Source organism: Cynocephalus volans, chromosome 8 (genome assembly GCF_027409185.1).
Source record: "Cynocephalus volans isolate mCynVol1 chromosome 8, mCynVol1.pri, whole genome shotgun sequence".
NCBI classification, from domain to species: domain Eukaryota; kingdom Metazoa; phylum Chordata; class Mammalia; order Dermoptera; family Cynocephalidae; genus Cynocephalus; species Cynocephalus volans.
Window position 1 is genome coordinate 37,054,564 of NC_084467.1, and position 19,520 is coordinate 37,074,083.

Genomic DNA, 19,520 nt, shown 5'->3' on the forward strand with positions numbered 1-19,520 from the left:
GTTCAGATCCCCAGCCAGCCACCAAAATAAATAAAAATAAGATAAAGCCTAAATAAATAAAAATAAAATCTGGGAACTGCACTGTCCAATTAGCAATTGGGAACTGGGTTTTATGATGGAGGTTTTATCGGTTTTTAGGATCAAAGAAACTATCTTGACATCTTGAGATGTTTTTACAGGGAATGAGACCCAACTTTTCCTACCAGATGAAAATGCTGACCAAATGTGAACTAAAAGGACACTAGACTGATTGGAGCCAGAGATTGATAGACAGGGTCCCAGAACTCTTCCTTTGTCTTCTGAGATTCAACCAATCAGAAACTTCCACAGGCTACTCACCCAGCCCCAACCCCAACCCACAAGTTTTTCCTTTAAAAATCCTTGCTTGTAAACTTTTGAGGAGCCTAGGGGGTTTTTCAGCTTTAGCTGTCCTTGCTCCAGTTACTTGGCCTTGTAATTAAATGCCTATTTCCCTGTTGCAACCCAGTGTCAGTGTGGTTAGCTTAGCTGCGCATGGGTGGGTGGACCTAAATTTGGTTCAGTAACACTCCACAGCTGCACATACTCTGCAACCTAAGAAATCTCAGCACAGTCTAGGAGCCAGTAATGGGAACACTTTCTGCTTGCTGGGGGAGGGGGGGGGAGATGAGGGCCTCTGGTTCCCCACTGTCTAGTGTCTCATCATCCCTGCAGTCATTTAAGGCCCCAGCACAAGACCAGGGTTCAACATCATCCCATTCACAATAAGGGATCCCAGGAAGGAAACTAAACCGGGATTACACTCCTAGTTTGACAGAAGGGAAAGCTGACCTTTGCCCAAGGCCATGTCATAATTGAGCAATAAAACGGGGCTGGGCAGGAGCTAGGGCACCTTTCCCTTATGGTAGTTCCCACCCTTTCCACTGTGCCTGCGGATAGAGGAGGAGTCTTAGAGTGAGGATGAAGAAGGAAGGATAGGGATTAATGCTACCCAGGACTCTCCTGGAGTGAGCCAAGGCTTTCTCTGGGTCATTACTGAGCTGCTCATTCACTAGGCTGCCTGGCCTTTGACCCATGCCAGTGCAGTCCCTGCCCCATCCCTCCAGCAGGCCACACACACCTTCTGGGAAGTGCCACTGGCATTGTGTATAATGAAACAGGATAAAATAAAAACTATGATAGCAACAGCAACTATTTACTGAATACTTTATCTCATTTAATCACAACAACCCTATGAAATAGGTACTATTATTATTGCCATTTTTACAGATGAGCACAAAGCCTCAGAGAAGTTAAGCAACTTACCCAAAGTCATACAGCTAGTAAGTGATGAAGGTGAATTTCAAACCCAGGTCTACTGGCTTTTGGAACCCATGTTCTCACATTCAGTGGTCTGCAGAGCAGAACCAGATGCCTCTCACCACCACTGACCAGCCTCTGGGTACTACCCTCCTGCCTGCAGGCCCGAACACCCAGCCAGGCCTCTTTTCCTAAGCCCTGTCTCCCATGACATCCTTCTTCCTCTTGCTTATGAAACCCAACAGATCAGGCTACCTGACAAAGGAATCTTTTGCAATGCCTTGGTCCATGGTATCCATCCCAAATGCCTCCCCAACAGTATGCTCCATTGCTCCTCAGAGTTTGGCTCACATTTTCACTGAGCTTTTGCTTATGCCTTTTGCCCTTCTTGGATGCCCTCCCCTAACCCTTCAAGGGCCACCAAGCTGAAATCCCAGAAGACTTCTGAGTTCCTCAATCCAGTAATCTCACACAGTTCTGGGTTCAGGGCCAGAAACGCCCCCAGAAAACTACTCTGGCCCAATGTCCAGTGAGGAAGCTGCAAAGAGCAGAGAGGGCCTGAGTTCTAGTCCTAATGAGGTGCAGAGAGGGAAGGAGGACTTCAATACCGCTGTTCTTTTCAGGTCTTGAGCCACCAGTTGTTTGTTCTCCAAATCTTGTTTGGGAGAAGGGGGCAAAAATGTTGAGAGAAGTGGAATTGAAGAGACAGGTTCGGCTGAGAGATTGCCCGGATGAAAGGAGAGCGGAGTAGGAGACATACAGATGGCCAATCTTCCCACAACAAATTCCTCTGGACCATTTTGGAGAGGGAGTGAAAAATCTGTAACCTAAAACATTTAAATAAATTAATATATACATATTTTTTTTTAATTAAAAAAAAAAAACTTAAAAGCAAACTCCAGAATTGTAGAGAAAAAACGTGAAACTGCTAAGAAATTCCGTGCTTGTGCAGGGAGAATTCGGGTTCCACCCCCAACCCGGGCTGAGTCCCTTCGCTCTGAGGCCAGGGGATGAGAGCCCAGCGCCTGGCACCAAGTGAAGGCAGCTATTGTGATCTCCCGGGCCTGGGAAGGGAGGCTCAGTGCCCAAGAGACCCTGGGAAGAAGCAGCCCGGCGCCCGCGCTGTACCGTCGGCAACCGGGTCAGGGCGACAGGGTGGAGTGTCAAAGGCGGAGTCACGGGCTCCGCCCCAGCACCGGCTCCTCGTGGTTCTCACAGCTAACAGCTCAGACCTGGTGGTCCCGAGGCTGCAAGGAGAAGCCGGGAGCCCCCAAGGGGTCGGTCTGTGACTTCTCCCGGGAAAACAGCGAGGAACGCGCTCGGCAGTCAGAACTGGACTTCACCGACTTCCGACCGGCTTCCGACGACCAGCTTGGGACCGAGACTCCCGGCTTCCCGAAGAACAAGTGAACGGCTCCAGGAGAGGGACAGGTAGGGGTCGCCATCCGGCACGCCATGGCCGCTCCCGCCAGCCGTCTGTGCCACATCGCCTTCAGCGTGCCCGCGGGACAGCCCCTTGCCCGGGACCTGCAGCGCCTCTTCGGCTTCCAGCCCCTGGCGGCGCGGGAGGCGGAAGGCTGGCGGCAGGTGGCCCTGCGCAGTGGCGACGCGGTCTTTTTGGTGAACGAAGGCGCGGGGCCCGGGGAGCCTCTGTACGGCCTGGACACACGTCATGCCGTGCCCAGCGCCACGAACCTGTGCTTCGATGTGGCAGACGTGGGTGCCGCCGCCCTGGCACTGGCCTCGCGGGGCTGCCGCGTGCCAGTGCCCCCTGTCCGCGTGCGGGATGCGCAGGGCGCCGCCACTTACGCCGTGGTCAGCTCGCCTGCCGGCAATCTCAGCCTGACGGTGCTGGAGCGCGCTGGCTACCGCGGGCCCTTCCTGCCCGGCTTTGGGCCCGTGCCCTCCGTGCCCGGTCCCAGCTGGGTCAGCCACGTGGACCACCTGACCTTGGTCTGCACTCCCGGCAGCTCCCCTACGCTGATGCGCTGGTTCCACGACTGCCTGGGCTTTTGCCACTTGCCTCTGAGCCCAGGTGAGGATCCGGAGCTGGGCCTCGAGGTGGCAACAGGGTCTGGACGCGGAGGTCTGCGGCTGACCGCCCTGCAGGCCCCACCGGGCACCGTTGTCCCTACCCTCGTGCTGGCCGAGTCCCTGCGAGGGGCCACCAGCAGGCAGGACCAGGTGGAGCAGTTCCTGGCCAGGCATCGGGGGCCTGGCCTGCAGCATGTGGGGCTGTATACGCCAAACATCGTGGAGGCCACTGAGGGGGTGGCCATGGCTGGGGGCCAGCTGCTGACTCCCCCTAAGGCATACTACCAGCAGCCAGGCAAAGAGAGGCAGATCCTAGATGCAGGGCACAAGCCTAGCCTTCTGGCCCAACAGGGAATCCTGCTGGATGGTGATAAAGGCAAGTTTCTGCTTCAGGTCTTCACAAAGTCCCTTTTTGCTGAGGACACCTTCTTCCTGGAGCTGATTCAGAGGCAGGGGGCCACAGGTTTTGGCCAGGGCAACATCAGGGCCCTGTGGCAGTCTGTGCAGGAGCAAGTTGCCAGGGGCCAGGAAGCCTGAGGAGGGCCAGAGCTGGGTGCAGCGCAGGGCCTGCTGGAACTGAGGAACACCCCCAGGAGACCCAGCTAGTGAAAAGCTTTGCCCCCAGGGGCCAGATGTGGCCTCCACTTCCTCAGTATCTGTCAGTAATTGAGTCTCACACTGGACTCCAAAGAAGAGGGTTTTTTTTAACTGTAAAACACTTTATATACAGTCTATATCTAGTACATGTGTAAGATATAAAGAACAATAAGAAAAATTACACAATTAGGAAATAGAACATAAACAATACTTTTGAAGCCTTGTGTCCTTCTCTGATCCTACTTCCCACCAACCCCAAATTCTGTGATTTTCTGATTTGTTTCACTGTATATGTAATGTGTCCCTAAATAAATGATTTAGCATTTGAGGCATGAATTTAAGACAGAACAAATCCTCCCCTGTGCATCCCCTCCCCCAGGGAGCAGCCATTGCGGGTGGGGAGGGGCTGGGCCAGGGCTGAGCCTAACCACCCACTCTAGGGTGAGGCCACTACTCTAATCAGAGCTGACCTGAGACCTAGACAGAGGGTGTTGGGTGTCAGCTACTGGCAGGTGCTCCCTGCGGCTACCTTCACCCTCTCTTGGGGGCTGGAGGACAGATCCCTCTGGATAGAACACCCCCCTCCTCCATCTGTCCAGGGCTGGCTGGGAGCTCAGCCAGTGGAAGTCAAGACCAAGCAGGACTTCACCACTTTCTCGGTCCCTCAGAGGTGAGGAGTGAAGGGGCTAGGGAGAAGGTGGAAAGCTCTCCATGACTAAAAATATAATGACTAAAAATATAACCACTTTATTTAACAACAGGATTCTCAGGGGGTGGGGGCTTCCAGAGGCACCACTGGGCTGCACTGTTGAGGATGAATGACTAAGTGGGGATGTGGGGCCGTAAGAAACTATCCAGGACTTGCTGGCCCAGGCTTGGCTTTTTCCGGCTGGATGGAGTGGACAACTGGGACCTTTTGGAACCCTGTACAGAAGACAAAGGGGTGAGGTGCTGAGGAGGGGGCAGCAGGGAATCTTCTCTTTCCTCCCTCTCCTCCCAACCTCCCCAACGCTACTGATCTAGCTCACGCTATAGCCTGGAATGTCGTAGAGCTTTCAACCTGCCTCCAGATCTGTCCCTTCTATCAACTCTCCGAAAGGCAGCTTGAGGGAATCTTCCTAAAATGCCACTCTGACTCCTTTCCTCCACCTAAAATGCTTCAGTGGCCTGGTGTTCACGCCCTGACTGAGCTGATCAGGCTCTGCCAACCCCTCCAGCTAAACCAGCTGCTGCCCGCTCCCTGAGCACTGCAGACTGCACTGTGCCCACCTTCACTCACACTACTCTTGGGCCTGGGAAGAACATCCTTACTGCTGATTCCCCTCCCAAACCCGGAGAAAACAACTCATTTCTAGGACCCAGATTACCAGCTTCTTCCTCCAAGCAGCCCTTCCTGATCCTTGCCTGCCAGATAGAACTCATGGCTCCCCACCTCCTATCTACAAAACCTAATACAAACATTTCACACATCCGTGACTCTGCATTGTCCTCATCAATTTGCTCTTGTCCCCTTTCCCTCTGTAAGGTCCCTAGATGAAGAACTATTCCTCTTCCTCCAGTCAAGCCTGGAGTAGAGAATGCTCACCCAAACGTGTCGGTTAACTGACTGCAAACCCATGGGTTCAGGCCCGGGAAGGGATGGCTAGGGGAGGACCAAGAGACCCACCTTGCAGGTCCCTGGCTGCTGGCCCTCATACATGCGGAACACCTGGCCAAGAAGAGACAGAGAGAGGACAGGGCTGGCACCCTCTCCCAAAGAGTCAAACCCTGTGTCCTGCCCTCGACTTCATGCCTCAGCTCTTTTTGAAAATATGCCTTTTTTCTGTTTACACAGTAATAGGTTCATGTAGAACATGGAGGAAACGAAAAAGTACAACAAACACAACAAAGGTAGTGCCTTTTTCATGGCGGTGGAGACGGCTGCAGTGTGAAATTCCTCCCGGGTCAGCCAGCGAGCGCCAGGTGGTGTGGTCGCCACAGGGGCCTGCCCTTCCAGGGCCAGACCATATACTTGATATGTCAGCTTGATGTGAGAGAAGGTGTGGACCACCTACAGGAGGGCAAAGGGGCTAAAGCAGGCCTGTGGATGTGGCCACAAAAGCCATCATTCCTGGTCCCTCCACTGCTCACTCACCTCCCCCAGGTGTCGGAGGCGGGTGGCCGGGAGGGGCCCGGCCCAACTCTGCAGCTCCCGCAGCAGAGCCTCGCGCTGATGCTGCTCTGAGGGCTGCGAGGTCACAGCTGGGAACTCCCACAGTCCTGCCAGCAGACCTGAGAGGGAGGGCAGCCAGGTGTGGGTCAGGCTTTACTGCTGCCCTCTCCATCCTCCCTGGCTGCTCATGCCACTGCCCTCCACTCTCTGTACCCAGATACCTGAGTTGGGCCTCTGCACCAGCAGAATTTGGGCACCCCCAAGGGCCCTGCACTGCTCCAGAACACAGGTAGCAGAGCACTCCTCCCTGGGGGGCCTGCGGCTGGCCTTTCGGGGAAAGTTGGCCACTCCTAGGGTCTGGTCCCAGGGCTCTGTGGGAGGTGGGCACAGCTGGCACTGTCCAGTGTTGGGAGCTGGGAACAGAGATCCCCAAGCCCCACTCAGGCCAGGAGGGCTTAGGTGCCAAGCCCAGAGAGCAGGCCTTGGCCCAGCTCTGCAGAATCTTACAGGTTACAGCAGGAATTGGAATGAGGGTTCTACATGCAGCTCCGTGACAGGGCCGGGAAGGGCCAGGAAGGGCTGGGTGAGGGCTAGGGCTGGTGCTCACCACACTCCTCCACATCAGGACCACCTGGCAGGCTCTGTGAGGCTGAGTGCTGCTCCTGCTCCACCTGAGAGGTATAGGGCAGGATGTCATGGGGCAGGTGTTGCTCCCTAAGACCCCTGACGGCCCCTTCCCCACTAGGCTCACCCTCTGGCGTGCCCGGCACAGGCTCTGCACAGGACACTGGCTACAGAGTGGGCGCTGTGGGGTACACACTATGGCCCCCAGCTCCATGGCTGCTTGGTTGAAGTCCCCTGGCCGGGCTGGGTCCACCAGCTGCTGGGCTAGGCTCCTACAAGAAGGGAACATTACTCTGAGCCAAAGGCCCTTTGGAGAAACCCCTAACAACCTCTCCGGTTACCGCAATATCCTACCAGAGCTGCTGGGAGACAAGAGTGCTGCTGGGATCAGCACCAATGGCTCGGACACGGCACAGCACCCGTACTACGTTCCCATCCACCACACCGGTTGCCTGACACAGAGGAGCCCAAGAGTCAGCCTGGGCTGGGAGGAAGGAGGGTGGGCATGCTCATAGTGGTGGTGGACTACGGGCTCACCTGGCCAAAGGCAATAGAAGCAATGGCCCCGGCTGTGTACCGCCCCACACCAGGCAGAAGCCGCTGCAGGGTCTCTGCAGTACGTGGCATGTGGCCCCCTAGCTCCTCTACCACCTGATTGGGGCAGGAAGGCTCAAGGTGATGAGAATGATGAGACACGTGGGGCCTCTGGGCTCCCCCCTCCCCACTGCCACCACCTTACCTTCCGAGCTCCCTCCTGTAGCCGCCGGCCACGAGAATAGTAGCCCAGGCCAGCCCAGAGCTGGTTGACCTCCTGTGGGTAGGGTCAGAGGTCAAAGAGATCACTGGTCAGTCCTGGTTGTCCCCATTCCCTCTAACCCTAGGGTGGCTCTCACCTCCAGGGAAGCACTGGCCAGGTCCTGCAGCGTTGGCCACTTCTACAATCCCAAGGCAGGCAGAAAGACATGAGGTCAAGGGTGAGGGTGGTGGAGGAAGCCTTCTCTACACCTACCCCAAAGTACAGGCCCACAACCCTCCCCTTCCTCCCCTGGAGTCACCTGCATCCATCGGGTATAGTAGTTGAGCACCGTCGCAACCTGGGTCTGCTGCAGCATGACCTCTGAGACCCACACTGGGGGGAAGGGGTTGGCATGAGGACACTGCTGACCCGCCCTGCTCCTAGCCCACAGGCCCCAGACCCGAGGGCCTCCAGGCAAAGCAGCCCTGATCTCAGGAGATGTACTGACCAGCATACGCCCGCCTGTCCAGGTCCACCTCATCCTCTGCCTGTCAATGTAACCCCAAATGGGGAGTTAGTGGGCAGCGGGCTGGGTGAGTTTCCCACCCCACCATCCCTGTCCCTCCCTTACCTACCTGTCTTCTCCAGGGTAGGTCTCGCTTCTCTCGGTCATACCAGCTTAGCAGGCTCCCCCGGAAGGCTGTGACTTCAGCTGTGCCTCTGAATAGATGGTACGGAGAGAAGGAGGCCTGCAATACCACCTCTTCCTGCTGCCTGGCCAGGCCTGCTGGGGCCCCAGGACACCAAACGATTGTCCCTGCACAGGCTGTGCACCAAGCACCTGGGACACAGCAGCCTGTGGCAGTGTGCTCCTACTTAGGGCTTCCCCCACCCCAACCTCTTACATAAGCTTTGGAGCTGGAGTCAGACCAGAGCTCTCTAGCTGTGTGCAGCCTTGGACAAATTTCTGGCCTTAATTTCCTCAGGGTGGTATTGCTGGCTCCTTTCTCTCTGGGCCATAACGAAAACCAACAGTTTCAGCCAGGCATAATGTATACCTATGCAGGGCTTTCCTATTCACAAGACACTTTCAAGCTCATAAAGTCATCTGATCCCATGAAAGCCACATGAGGGAAGAAACGCACAGACTACTGCTTTATTTTACTGGAAGAAAGCAGCCACTCAGGGCATTTATCTCAAAGTTGCACAGCAACAAAGCCAGAATTAGACTCGTAATTAGTTTCTTAATGCCTGACACATATCATGCTCCCTTCCCAGACTGACTCTGTCCCTTCATGGCCAGTGAAATCACCCCTCGGAGCCTTTGGCTGGGACTGAGCTCCTCACCATCAGGGGCAGAAGACTTGGCCTGGCTGCTGCTGAGGGCACGTTTCTTCCTTCCCTCCTGTCTGGCTGCCTGCTTCCTGCGACCACTTCCCACAGCTGCTCGTGGCTTCCTCATGATGGCCTGGAACAGAGAGACCTACTGTAGTCAGTCACAACAAGCCTGAGTTTTGGGGCCCTGCGGGGGTCATGGCCACCTTCCTTCCTCCATTCATATAGTGTCTAGCTTTCCTCAGATACTCTCAAGATGCTTGTGCGGCTGCTCTTGGCTGGCTCTGGCAGTGGGGTATGACCAGCACAGCTGAGCAAGTGGCCTCAGGGGGACCAGCATGAGCATAGCCCTGGAGACATACAAAGAATAAGAAACCAGAGCTGGGATGGGTCAAGGACCAAAGCCTCCTGTTTGGGAGCATTTGTGTATCCTTGACGCTTACTGTGATTGTGTGTGTGGATAGAGGTTCTTTAGGTGTGTCTGGGAGCATGGGGGTGGTTAGAAGGTTTCTCTGCTTAGAGATGTAGCAGTTATGCTAAAACTGCTGTTAGTAATCATCTAGTCCAAAACCTTCATTTTATAGAAAGGAGAAACCAAGGATCAGAGAGGGGGAAAGATTTGCCTGACAGCAGATGGCAAATCATTGGGAAAACAGAGATGAGCTATTTTTATTCCTAATCTTTTCCTGATCTAGTAAATCATAGCTGGCTGACCTTTAGTAATGAGAAAATGCATCTGCTTGATCTTCACTGCTCCTTGACTGTTCTTCTGACTGCCTTTTCTCTAACACCTAAAAGTAGCTAACACTTAGTGAGTGCTAATGGTATGCCAGACCCATGAAGTGCTTTACTGGATCTCACTCAATCTCCTGATGACTCCATGAGGTAGGTAGGTACTAGTATTAATTCCACTTTTCTTACGAGGAAACTGAGGCTCGTAGAGATTAAGCAAATTTTTCTTTCAAATCCAGAGCCTGCACTCTCATATTCTGCTATAATGCAGTCCTTGCTAAGCCTCTGTTTCACCACCAAACCTCTGACTTCACCACCTTATTTTCACCAAAAGAACTCGCTTCCTCCTTCAGAGGGAAAAAATTGTACAAACTCACCTCCCCTTGCACTGTCCTCCTTCTTTCCCCCTTTACATGGGGGAATGGCCCCCCCACTCCTACTCAGAGTCCTGCTCCTCCAATCCCTTCCAACCAAGACTCATTCTCCTCGCCTTCTTAGCCAAACTTCCTTCAGCACTCGCTTACATAATTCATTCTACAATCCATTCTCCAAAGAACAATGCGATATTTTCAAGACACAATCATGTCACTCCCTTACTTAAAACCTTCAATGCCTTCCCATTAAATTGGTGAATAAGTATTTATGGAGTGCCTACTATGTACCAAGCAGTTTTAGGTACTTGGAATACTTCAGTAAAGAAAACATGAAAGGTTCCTGCCCTCAAAGAGCTTATATTCTAATGTGAGCAGAAAATAAATAATACACATAATAAGTAAATTATACAGAATGTTAGAAGGTGATAAATATTAGCATAAAGAAGAAAAAGAGAGCAAGTGAAAGGGATAAAGACTGCCAGTGTGGGGGGGTGGAATGTAGCGGTTTTAAAGAATGAGGTCAAGGTGGGCCTTATTAAAGTGATATTTGACCAGTGACTTAAAGCAGTTGAAGGAGTTAGCCTTGCGGATGGATACCTGTGAGAAAGGCACACTAAGAAGAGTGCCTGGTATGTTCGAGGTACAATAGGAGGCCAGTGTGTTTAGAATGGAACGAGGGGGTGAGTGGTAGGAGATGAAGTCAGAAAAGTAAAAGGGATGGGCAGAAGGTAAGATCACCAAGTACCTGTAGGCCACTGAAAGGCTTTGGCTGTCACACCCCTTTCTACTAGAAACGGAGTCAATCTTCTTAATACAGCCTTGTAAGTCCAATGATAAGGGCTTCACCTGCCTCATCCCGTCTCTCACTATGCTCTAGCCACGTGTCCAACCACTTTGAGGACCCACACAATCCATTTCCCTGGCTTGGACAGTTCTTATATGCTTTATCTGGCATCTAACCATTTTTCAAGTCTTGGCTTAAATGTCCAAAGCAGGTCTCCCCGTCTTACCCTCTCAGAGACTTCTCCATTGTAGCTCTTACATTAATTGTAATCTCACATTTACTTATCATTCTTTTGGTCAATGTCTGCTTCCTCCACTTTACTGAAAAAAAACTCCAGGAGGACAGGACTAGGCCTCTTCTGTTGACTGTTGTGTCCCCACAGTCAGTGCCAGGTAAACTGTACACAATAAATACTTGTTAAATTCATGGAAAGAGGGAAAGCCAAAGGAGGAGGATTTTCCGCTTTTTAAGGAGAAATCCAATCAATTCTGAATAATGATGAAAAGGACTCAGAGAGAGAAAGGCTGAAGATGAACTAGAAACAACGAATAACCAATCAAAGAGAAAAGGTTGGCTCGCCCATGGGACGGTAACCGGAGCTCTTGGGGAGGGACTGGTCTCCGGTAGGGACAACTCTCTCATGGTAGCAGGAGTCATGTTCAATCACCCCCTAAGTCAATTATACCGCCTAACTGCTTTTGTCCCCTCCCCGCCATCCTACTGCAGAACCCTTAATTAAAATCCACGTTATCACTCGCCTGGATGACTTCGAAAGCTTCCATGCTACCGGTCGCTCTACCCCTCTGCAGCCTTGTTCTGTGCCCTGCTCCCCGCCTCCTTCACTTCCTGGAGCGCACTGAGCTGCTCTCCATCCTCTCTGGGAATTTGTCCTTGCCCAGAACACCTTTCTCCCACACGCCCCTGTCCTTGCCTAACAGCTGGTAGGCACGCTTTAAGCTCAGCTGTGGCGGCGCCACCTCCTCCGGGAGCCTACCCACTCCGCACCCCCTCAACCCCATCCCAACACACGGGCAGTGTTGATGAAGACGGCGCAATGCCGAAGCACCACGCTCCCGCCCAGGTGTGCGGGAAGAAGACATTACCTCCCGCGCCGTCTCCCGCGCGCGGCTCCCCGGTCAGGGGGAGTGGCTCCGGCCAATCCGGGCGGCGAGTCAGCCGCACCAGCCAATAGGCTCTCAGCGCGCGCCCGGCCGACTCCCCCCCCTCAGACCCGAACGGTCCGAACGGGAGTTCTGAACTGGAGTTCGGAACGGAAGTCCGACCCATCCCCTACCCCAGAGAGCGAGACCCCGCCCCATCCCCAACTGGCCGAGTCGCGCCAGGAGACGAAGCGGAAGGCCCGCGTACCCACAGACGACTCAGGCAAGGGACGCGCGGCGTCATGGCCGCCGACAGTGACGATGGCGCAGCTTCAGCTCCAGCGGCCTCCGACGGTGAGAGTCTTCCCAGGAGCCGCCTATGCGCTCCGGGGAAGGGGAAGGCCTCGGGCGCATAGTCGTAGAGACAGATTTCAAGTGTCAGAGGACTAGCTCCTTCCGCCAGAACCAGCCGAGAGGGGACTACAAGTCCCGGTGTGCACCGCGGCTCTGGCTGCGGAAGCCTGTAGTGTTGAGAGCAGAGTCAAGGCGTGTGGGGGCATGTCGGGAGATGTAGTCTGAGGCTCGTAACTGTTAGAAATAGTGACCAACAACGCGGAGCAGGTTGGGCATTGTGGTCCAAAGGAAGTAGGACGTGTTGGGAACTCTGGTATAGGGCATACTGGGAACTGTCGCTTTTGGCTGCTGAGCACAGTAGTATGGAGCCTTGTCGGGTATTGAGGGAGCTGAAATCTTCCAGCCCTGCGAAATATTTCCTGCAGGGCGTGGGAAAAAGGAACCACAAAAACCATCTAGTCCGACCTTCCATTTCTACAGATCGTGACGCTGAGGGGGAAGTAATTTTCCCAAAGTCTCAGATAAGCCACTGGAAGACCCAGGCTTCCTCTCCCCAAATTCAGGGCACCGTCCACTCCAAGGCCTGTGGGTACAGCACGTGGGATACAAAGGCTTGAGGGAAAAGCTATCAATGGAAACATCCCCACCCTCATCCCCCCATTGGCCTAGCTTGGTTTCTGTTCCCCTTTGACCTTGTCTGAGCATGAACATCCATCACTCTCCTAACCTCCAGGTGGTATCAGCAAAAGCACAAAATCTGGGGAAGAGCTAGTAGTCCAGGTTCCTGTAGTGGATGTGCAAAACGACAACTTCAAGGAGATGTGGCCATCCCTCCTGCTGGCCATAAAAACATCTAGCTTCGTAGCTGTGGACACGGTGAGGGTTGGGAAACAGGGAGGGCAGGTGAGGAGGCTGATGCTGGGGGCCTATCACAACCCTCCCTTTACCCACCTGTAGGAACTGAGTGGGCTTGGGGACAGGAAGAGTTTGCTGAATCAGTAAGTATAAGCCCTGTTCTCTAGTCCCAGCCCTGGCAGGATGGGCAGACCTCCACCCTGGAGTGAGGGTCAAAGTCCTGGGTGGTTTGGGTCCTTTGTGAGGCTAACTCCCAGCCACAGCCACCCCCAAACCTAACCCCAAGGTGCATCGAGGAACGTTACAAGGCCGTGTGTCATGCTGCCAGGACCCGCTCTATCCTCTCCCTGGGCCTTGCCTGCTTCAAGCAGCAGCCAGACAAGGTATTGGGCTGATCTCACCCCGTCTCACATCTGTGGCTGGAGGGAGGAGGGTTGAGATCCTGGGAAATATCAGATTTTTCTCCCAAATCTTGGTGTAGCAGACCCTCTTTCCCTTCCAGGGTGAATACTACTACCTAGCCCAAGTGTTCAATCTCACCCTGCTGTGCATGGAGGAGTATGTCATAGAACCAAAATCTGTGCAGTTCCTGGTACAGCATGGCTTCGACTTCAACAGGCAGTATGCCCAGGGCATTCCCTACCATAAGGGCAATGACAAGGTAGGCCTCCAGCTTCCCCAGCCTGAGTCTGCCCCTTCTGTAACTTCATTAATTCCTACCCTAGGCTGGATGCCTGGGGTGAATCTGCTTCTTAGGGAGTATGGAGAATCACTGGTGACAGGGCTAGGGAAACAAGATTGATACAAGGGTGGGTAGCACTGGGTTAGGTAGAGAGGGAGAGTTTTCCAGGTAAGGGAGCCTGGGATAAATGTCTTGCAGAAGGGGCTCCCTGGGGAACTCTGTCCTACCTAATGACCCTTTTACTTCCACCTAGGGTGATGAGAGCCAGAGCCAGTCAGTGCGGACACTGTTCCTGGAACTAATCCGGGCCCGCCGGCCCCTGGTGCTACACAATGGCCTTATAGATTTGGTGTTCCTGTACCAGAACTTCTATGCACACCTGCCTGAGAGCCTGGGAACCTTCACTGCTGACCTGTGTGAGATGTTCCCAGCAGGCATTTATGACACCAAATATGCTGCTGAGTTTCATGCCCGCTTCGTGGCCTCCTACTTAGAATACGCCTTCCGGAAATGGTGAGGGAATGGTGGAGGGAAAGGGGTAGAGCCTGGAACCAGCCTATTTCATTCACTTAAGATATTTATTGAGTGCCCACCATGTGCCAGGCACTGTTTTAGGTGCTAAGGATTCAGCAGTGAACAAAACAGACAAACCCCCTGCTCTTATAGAGTTTATATGCTAGTGGACCAATATCCTCTTATGCTGTTGCAGTGAGCGAGAGAATGAAAAGCAGCGGGCAGCTGGCAGCCCACACCTTACCCTGGAGTTCTGCAGCTATCCTTCTAGTATGAAGGCCCATATTGACTACCGCTGCTGCATGCCCCCTGCAACCCACCGTTCTCATCCCACCAGTGTCTGTGACAACTTCTCGGTGAGAGCACCCGCCCATTTCCTGGGGCAGGGGAGGCTCTGGTGCCTGGAACCCCTTTCTAAGCTTCTTTCTTATCTCCAGGCCTATGGCTGGTGCCCCCAGGGACCACAGTGTCCTCGGTCCCACGATATCGATCTTATCATCGATACAGATGAGGCTGTGATGGAGGACAAGCGGCGACGGCGACGACGTAAGGAAAAACGGAGGAGGGCTTTGTTGAGCCTGGCTGGGACACAGACCTCTGGGGAAACTGAGGGTGGTCCTCCCACGAAGCAGGTCTGTGGGGATAGCCTCAAGGCTGAGGAAATTGAGCAGAAGGTGGCTGTGGATGAAACTAGGAACCAATCTCACTCTGAGGAAGTTCTTGCTCACTTGGAGATGGGGCTTCAGGCAACAAGGTCTGAAACAGCTGACATGGCTATCTCGGAAGTGCCAGGGAGTCAAGCCAGTTCTAACCCAGTGCCTGGGGATGGATTGCACCGGGCTGGATTTGATGCCTTTATGACAGGTTATGTGATGGCCTATGTGGGAGTGAGCCAGGGACCCCAGCCCTGCAGCTCTGGACCCTGGCTACCTGAATGTCACAACAAGGTATATCTGAGTGGCAAAGCTGTACCCCTCACGGTGGCCAAGAGCCAGTTCTCTCGTTCCTCCAAAGCCCACAACCAGAAGATGAAGCTGGTTTGGGGCAGTAGCTGACCCAGCTTCTACCTAGCACTCAAAGCCCAGGAAGAGAAGCTGAGGGAACAGAGATATTTGGGTCCCTCTAGGCTGTAAATGTCATACTCTCAACTGCTGCAGAGTTTTGGATGTTTTGGGGAAGAGAGGCACTACTGGCAGAGAAGCTACTGCGTTGCCCCTGGACCTTTTCCTTTACTCCTGAGGCTGGGGTACAAAGGTACAAGTAAGAAGGCTGACCAGCCCCTGTAACTCCGACTTTATTTTTAGATTTGAGTGTCTTGGGAAAGTTTTACAAAAAAATCAACAGAAACAAGTTATGAAAATATTTGACCAATTTCATCTTTGGTTATTTCTTATTGTGGCTCTGTAAGGACAGACTTCCCAAAGCTCCAGCAGGAAGCAAAGAAAATCAGTCCATGTAAAAACGATTTAACCAATTGGGTGCATCACACATTGACAAATACACAGAGCAGGCCCTAGGGCCTACAAAACCAGCCCCACTCCCAACCACAAGGTTGAAAGTTTTATGGGGCAGAACATTAAGACTCCTTTATAAATATGAAAATAGATTAATCAACTGGAAAAAAGTCTTTGAATAGGTTAGCTAAAAGCCATGACCACCACGCTGCCTTGCCCTCCCCTTGCATAGAAATGTAGTGACATGGTCTGACCATGCAGGAAGTGCAAACAGCAATTATTCAAGTGTCTTAGACATACTGGCAAGAGGCACCCCAGTCTTCAGGTCTGAGAAATAGTCATGCCCTTTATGGCCTCCTGGTCAGCTGCAGGTTCCATCCAGTTAGCTTATATGCCCCAACAAAGGGCAAGAGACAGACCTGGGATGGGAGAAGAATGGGGTAATAGCTGCCTGCCAGCTTATCTGAGATCTGGGAGTCCTCTGGTCCTGTATGGGGAAGCACATGTGGGGTCAGGTGGAAGCCAGAGCTCCTTGCTGGATTTGGGGGGCTTGGTATGAGCTGTTGGCCCTAAGTAGGAGGGCCATTCACTGCTGCCTCCCTTCTCATACACAGCCATTGGGTATCAGGAGCCCAAAAGTTGAGCCTGGCTTGGCCTGGCCTACCCTGCCTGCTCTGTGGGCTTAGGGAAGAGTGAAGGCTGTGCATCGGGGTGCCTGTGGTGTCAGCTGAAGGTCCATCCCCAAGGTGAAGCAGGGACTAAGCCCCCTCACCCATCCTCCTCTCCCTGGGTTTACAGGCCTATGCCTGAGAGGGAGAAGGGGACTGGAGCAAGCCTCTTGGCCTTTCTTCTACCTCCATCTCCTCAGAGGCACCTGCAGGGCATGGACTGATCCCCTGGGGCCTGTGCCCAAAACCGTTCTCTTCCTGGGGACTGGAGCAGTCCATGGCCTCATGGGCTGGTGCAGCTGGTAGGACAGATGCCCGGAATGGTGGGATCTCTCTTACTCTGTACTTGAGACTGCTGAGACGTGGGGGGGGCCCATCAGATAGCGATTCTTCCCGGCCCACAAACGGACAGGCCTCTGGATGCAAGAACTCAGGTGAACCAGGCAGGGAACGCCACCGGCGAGCAGGTGGGGCCAGGGGCTCCTGCCAATCAGCCAGGGGTATAGTTCCAGGCCCTGGTGCATCCAGGTCAAATACCAGGGAGATGACAGACTTGCTGGGCAGGTCAAAGAACTTGATCTTGCCACCCTTGAGGTCCTGACGAGCACTGAAAGGGTTGACTTTGGGGGTACGGGCAGCACCATCTCGTTGTGGCCGGTAGTAGGGATCCAAGACATTTACGGTACGTGGGGGCTTACGGGAGAAGATGTCTGACTGGCTTCGAGACAGCCAAATGGTACGTCTTGGGCGTGGTGACTTGGGGGGGATCTTGTCATCCAGTGAGCTCAGTCGCTTCACCCCAGGCACTTTCTCCAAGAGTCCTGAAGAACAGTGAGTTAAGGCTAGGTTACCCTCACTAGTCATAACAAATAGAAGCAGCACTTTACCACCAAGTGTTTTCACTCAGGAAAACAAAGTAGGTACTTTTGTCTCGTTTCATCAATGAAGAAACAGACTCAAAGAAGGGAAGGAATATGCCAAGTCACACTCTTAGAGAATCCAGTACTTTTCCATAATCTCCTTCCCATCCCCTTTGCTTCTGGATGTGGGATCTTGCAATTACAGCTCTAGAGGGGAAGGCCCCACACCATTTCCTCCCCTGGGGTCAGGTTGGGCTTTCTGGTCTAATCTCTTACCCTTGGCTGTGGGCTGCAGCTTCCTGTCCCTCTCCTGCTCTTCTTCCTGTAGGCGGTTCAGAATTTCCTCCAGGGTCTTCCCAATCTCCACAAAGGATGGACGCAGTTTGGGATCCATCTGTAGGCATCCACACCAGCCATTAGCCCTGCCCTCCATCTCCCACCCTAAGGATGGCATTTGAGTCTATTTGTGGTATCTTTTAAAATTCAGATATGCAGGGCCGGCCCGTGGCTCACTCGGGAGAGTGCGGTGCTAATAACACCAAGGCCCCGGGTTCGGATCCCATATACGGATGGCCGGTTCGCTCACTGGCTGAGCGTGGTGCTGACCACACCAAGTCAAGGGTTAAGATCCCCTTACCGGTCATCTTGAAAAAAAAAAAAAAAAAATTCAGATATGCAGGTAAGAGTTCTTTTCTGAAGGCCCCAGACTATGAGGGTGATTCCTAGGGCCAAAGTCAGGGAAGATGCTATTGCCTATAACCCTCCCTTATCTTGGTCCCCTTATGTGTGTGTCTTATCCCCTTGTTTGGCACAGAACCCTCCAAAAGTTTATGTTCACATTGGTTTATTCTATTCTTCTTTGAGTTCTGCTGCTAATGTGTTTCTGGGAGGCAACTGAATGAAGCCCAGCTACCCCTTGGTCCGAAGAGGTAGGTCCAGCTGCAGAGTTGTGTAAAATGAAGGCTAACAAGAGCCTTTTTCATGTGCCTCAGGACCAGCTGGATCCTCAGTCCAACAATAAAACCTGACCAGAGCTCATCAACACCTAAGGCAAAGGGTGGTGGGTCTACCCTGCAGGCTGAAGACCAAATAATACAAAGCAACTTTTTTTTTCCTTGGTCCACTGCTGTGGAGAGCCTGGCCAGGCCCAGAAGAAGAGAAGGTGTGGTTGCTGTCACTCATCCAGTGAAAATGAGGCCCCTCATGAGGCTAATTAGCAGCCTTTCTCTACATTCTTAACCAGATGAAAAGAGTTCAGCCAGCCCCTGACCAAAAGCAGGGAGAGAAAGACACTCACATTACAGCAGTTGAAGGTGAGCTGCAGAAAGTCTGGGGGGCAGTCTCCCACCATGTGCTGAAAAGCGTCATAGTCCAGCCCGAAATTCTGTGGATGGGTATGGTGGGGAGGGTACAGGGGACATGGGTAGACAGATCATTCACCACCACCCCACCCACCCATCATAGCCTGCTCAGTAGAGTCTGGGAGCTGCCCCTGAGAAGTAGCCACAGACTGAGTTCCAGCTACTCCACCCAAGGACAAAATAGTTCCATAGTCTTAAACCAGCCCCATCCCAGTGACAAAGATCCCCATATTACAGCTTACCTCTGTACGGGGAAGATAGTCCGGATCAGCCTGGATGCGGGCGATGATCTCACAGAGGATGATACCATAAGAGAATACGTCCGCCTGGTGGGTAGTCAGACCTCGGTTTCCCTCTCAATGGGATAAGGGATGGGGTATCTGCCCAACAGCCCAGACCTGGATCCTATTACCCATATTTCATACAAGTCATTCACTGGGCAGCTGCCAGGTACCAGCCCTGCTCTTGGCAACAAGGATATAGATCCTCACCCTGAACATAAAGGGTGGTCCTGGACACTTTCTGCTAAGAGTAGATTCTAAGGAGAACCAGGTCTTGAGATCCTCCAAACTTACCTTCTCATTATAGGGCTCATCTCGGAGAACTTCAGGTGCCATCCAGAAGGGTGAGCCCACCACAGCTAGCTTCTCACTCCCCATGCTGTTTGGTGAGATTATAAGGAAAATGAGCTTGCCACTGGCTGGCGCAATGGGATATTTTAACCATTGGGAATTCCTCTCCCCCAAGGGTGGGTACAGACTAGACTCCAAATTTAGGGAGCTGAGGTTAAGCTGTGACCAAGTCCTAGCCTCTGGGGAAGAGGCTGGAATTTTCCCTTAGCTTCAGCCCCCTCCTCTGTGACCCCAGCATCCATTAGAGCTACCCACCTGACATCAGGGATCTTCTCAGCTAAACCAAAGTCAGCCACCACTGCAGAGTAACCGTTCTCATCCCTCTTTATCAGGCAGTTCTAGGGTTCACAAAGAGAAGATAAGTTGGCTCAGAAGTGGGTATCAGCTAGCCATAG

The 19,520-nt window shown here is 53.0% G+C and overlaps 4 protein-coding genes across 8 annotated transcripts in view; 2 read left to right on the forward strand and 2 right to left on the reverse strand.

Moving 5' to 3' along the window:
• Positions 1-2,733: 2,733 nt before the first annotated feature.
• HPDL (4-hydroxyphenylpyruvate dioxygenase like) lies at positions 2,734-3,849 on the forward strand. Its single transcript, XM_063104013.1, has one exon. The coding sequence runs from the start codon at positions 2,734-2,736 to the stop codon at positions 3,847-3,849; it is 1,116 nt and encodes a 371-aa protein (XP_062960083.1).
• Positions 3,850-4,633: 784 nt separating this feature from the next.
• Positions 4,634-12,201, reverse strand: MUTYH (mutY DNA glycosylase). 4 transcript variants are annotated; one of them, XM_063104267.1, is made up of 16 exons: positions 12,015-12,201; positions 8,769-8,889; positions 8,057-8,205; positions 7,930-7,969; positions 7,741-7,814; positions 7,579-7,620; positions 7,425-7,496; positions 7,223-7,336; positions 7,040-7,137; positions 6,813-6,957; positions 6,669-6,732; positions 6,283-6,474; positions 6,044-6,180; positions 5,807-5,959; positions 5,576-5,617; positions 4,634-4,833 (listed from the first exon to the last, which is right to left on the reverse strand). In XM_063104267.1, the coding sequence occupies exons 1-16, from the start codon at positions 12,048-12,050 to the stop codon at positions 4,732-4,734; spliced, it is 1,581 nt and encodes a 526-aa protein (XP_062960337.1). In that variant the 5' UTR covers positions 12,051-12,201; the 3' UTR covers positions 4,634-4,731. The 4 variants fall into 4 exon arrangements, with proteins under 4 accessions (XP_062960337.1, XP_062960336.1, XP_062960335.1 ...); XM_063104266.1 differs by having other exon boundaries at positions 8,769-8,904; XM_063104265.1 differs by having other exon boundaries at positions 6,283-6,432; positions 8,057-8,262; positions 8,769-8,904.
• TOE1 (target of EGR1, exonuclease) lies at positions 11,865-15,487 on the forward strand. The gene is made up of 8 exons (XM_063104268.1): positions 11,865-12,100; positions 12,834-12,976; positions 13,058-13,098; positions 13,242-13,338; positions 13,458-13,616; positions 13,891-14,150; positions 14,347-14,506; positions 14,588-15,487. Exons 1-8 carry the CDS (start codon positions 12,049-12,051, stop codon positions 15,203-15,205), a joined length of 1,530 nt encoding a protein of 509 aa, XP_062960338.1. The 5' UTR covers positions 11,865-12,048; the 3' UTR covers positions 15,206-15,487.
• Positions 15,488-15,551: 64 nt separating this feature from the next.
• TESK2 (testis associated actin remodelling kinase 2) overlaps positions 15,552-19,520 on the reverse strand; it is a 93,882-nt gene continuing 89,913 nt past the window's right edge. For both annotated transcript variants that reach the window (XM_063104261.1, XM_063104262.1), the window contains exons 5-10: positions 19,381-19,463; positions 19,069-19,153; positions 18,736-18,819; positions 18,430-18,516; positions 17,409-17,526; positions 15,552-17,093 (exon numbers count right to left, since the gene is read on the reverse strand). In XM_063104261.1, coding sequence (XP_062960331.1) covers positions 16,405-17,093; positions 17,409-17,526; positions 18,430-18,516; positions 18,736-18,819; positions 19,069-19,153; positions 19,381-19,463 — 1,146 coding nt within the window. In that variant the 3' untranslated portion in view covers positions 15,552-16,404. The remainder of the gene's footprint in view (positions 17,094-17,408; positions 17,527-18,429; positions 18,517-18,735; positions 18,820-19,068; positions 19,154-19,380; positions 19,464-19,520) is intronic.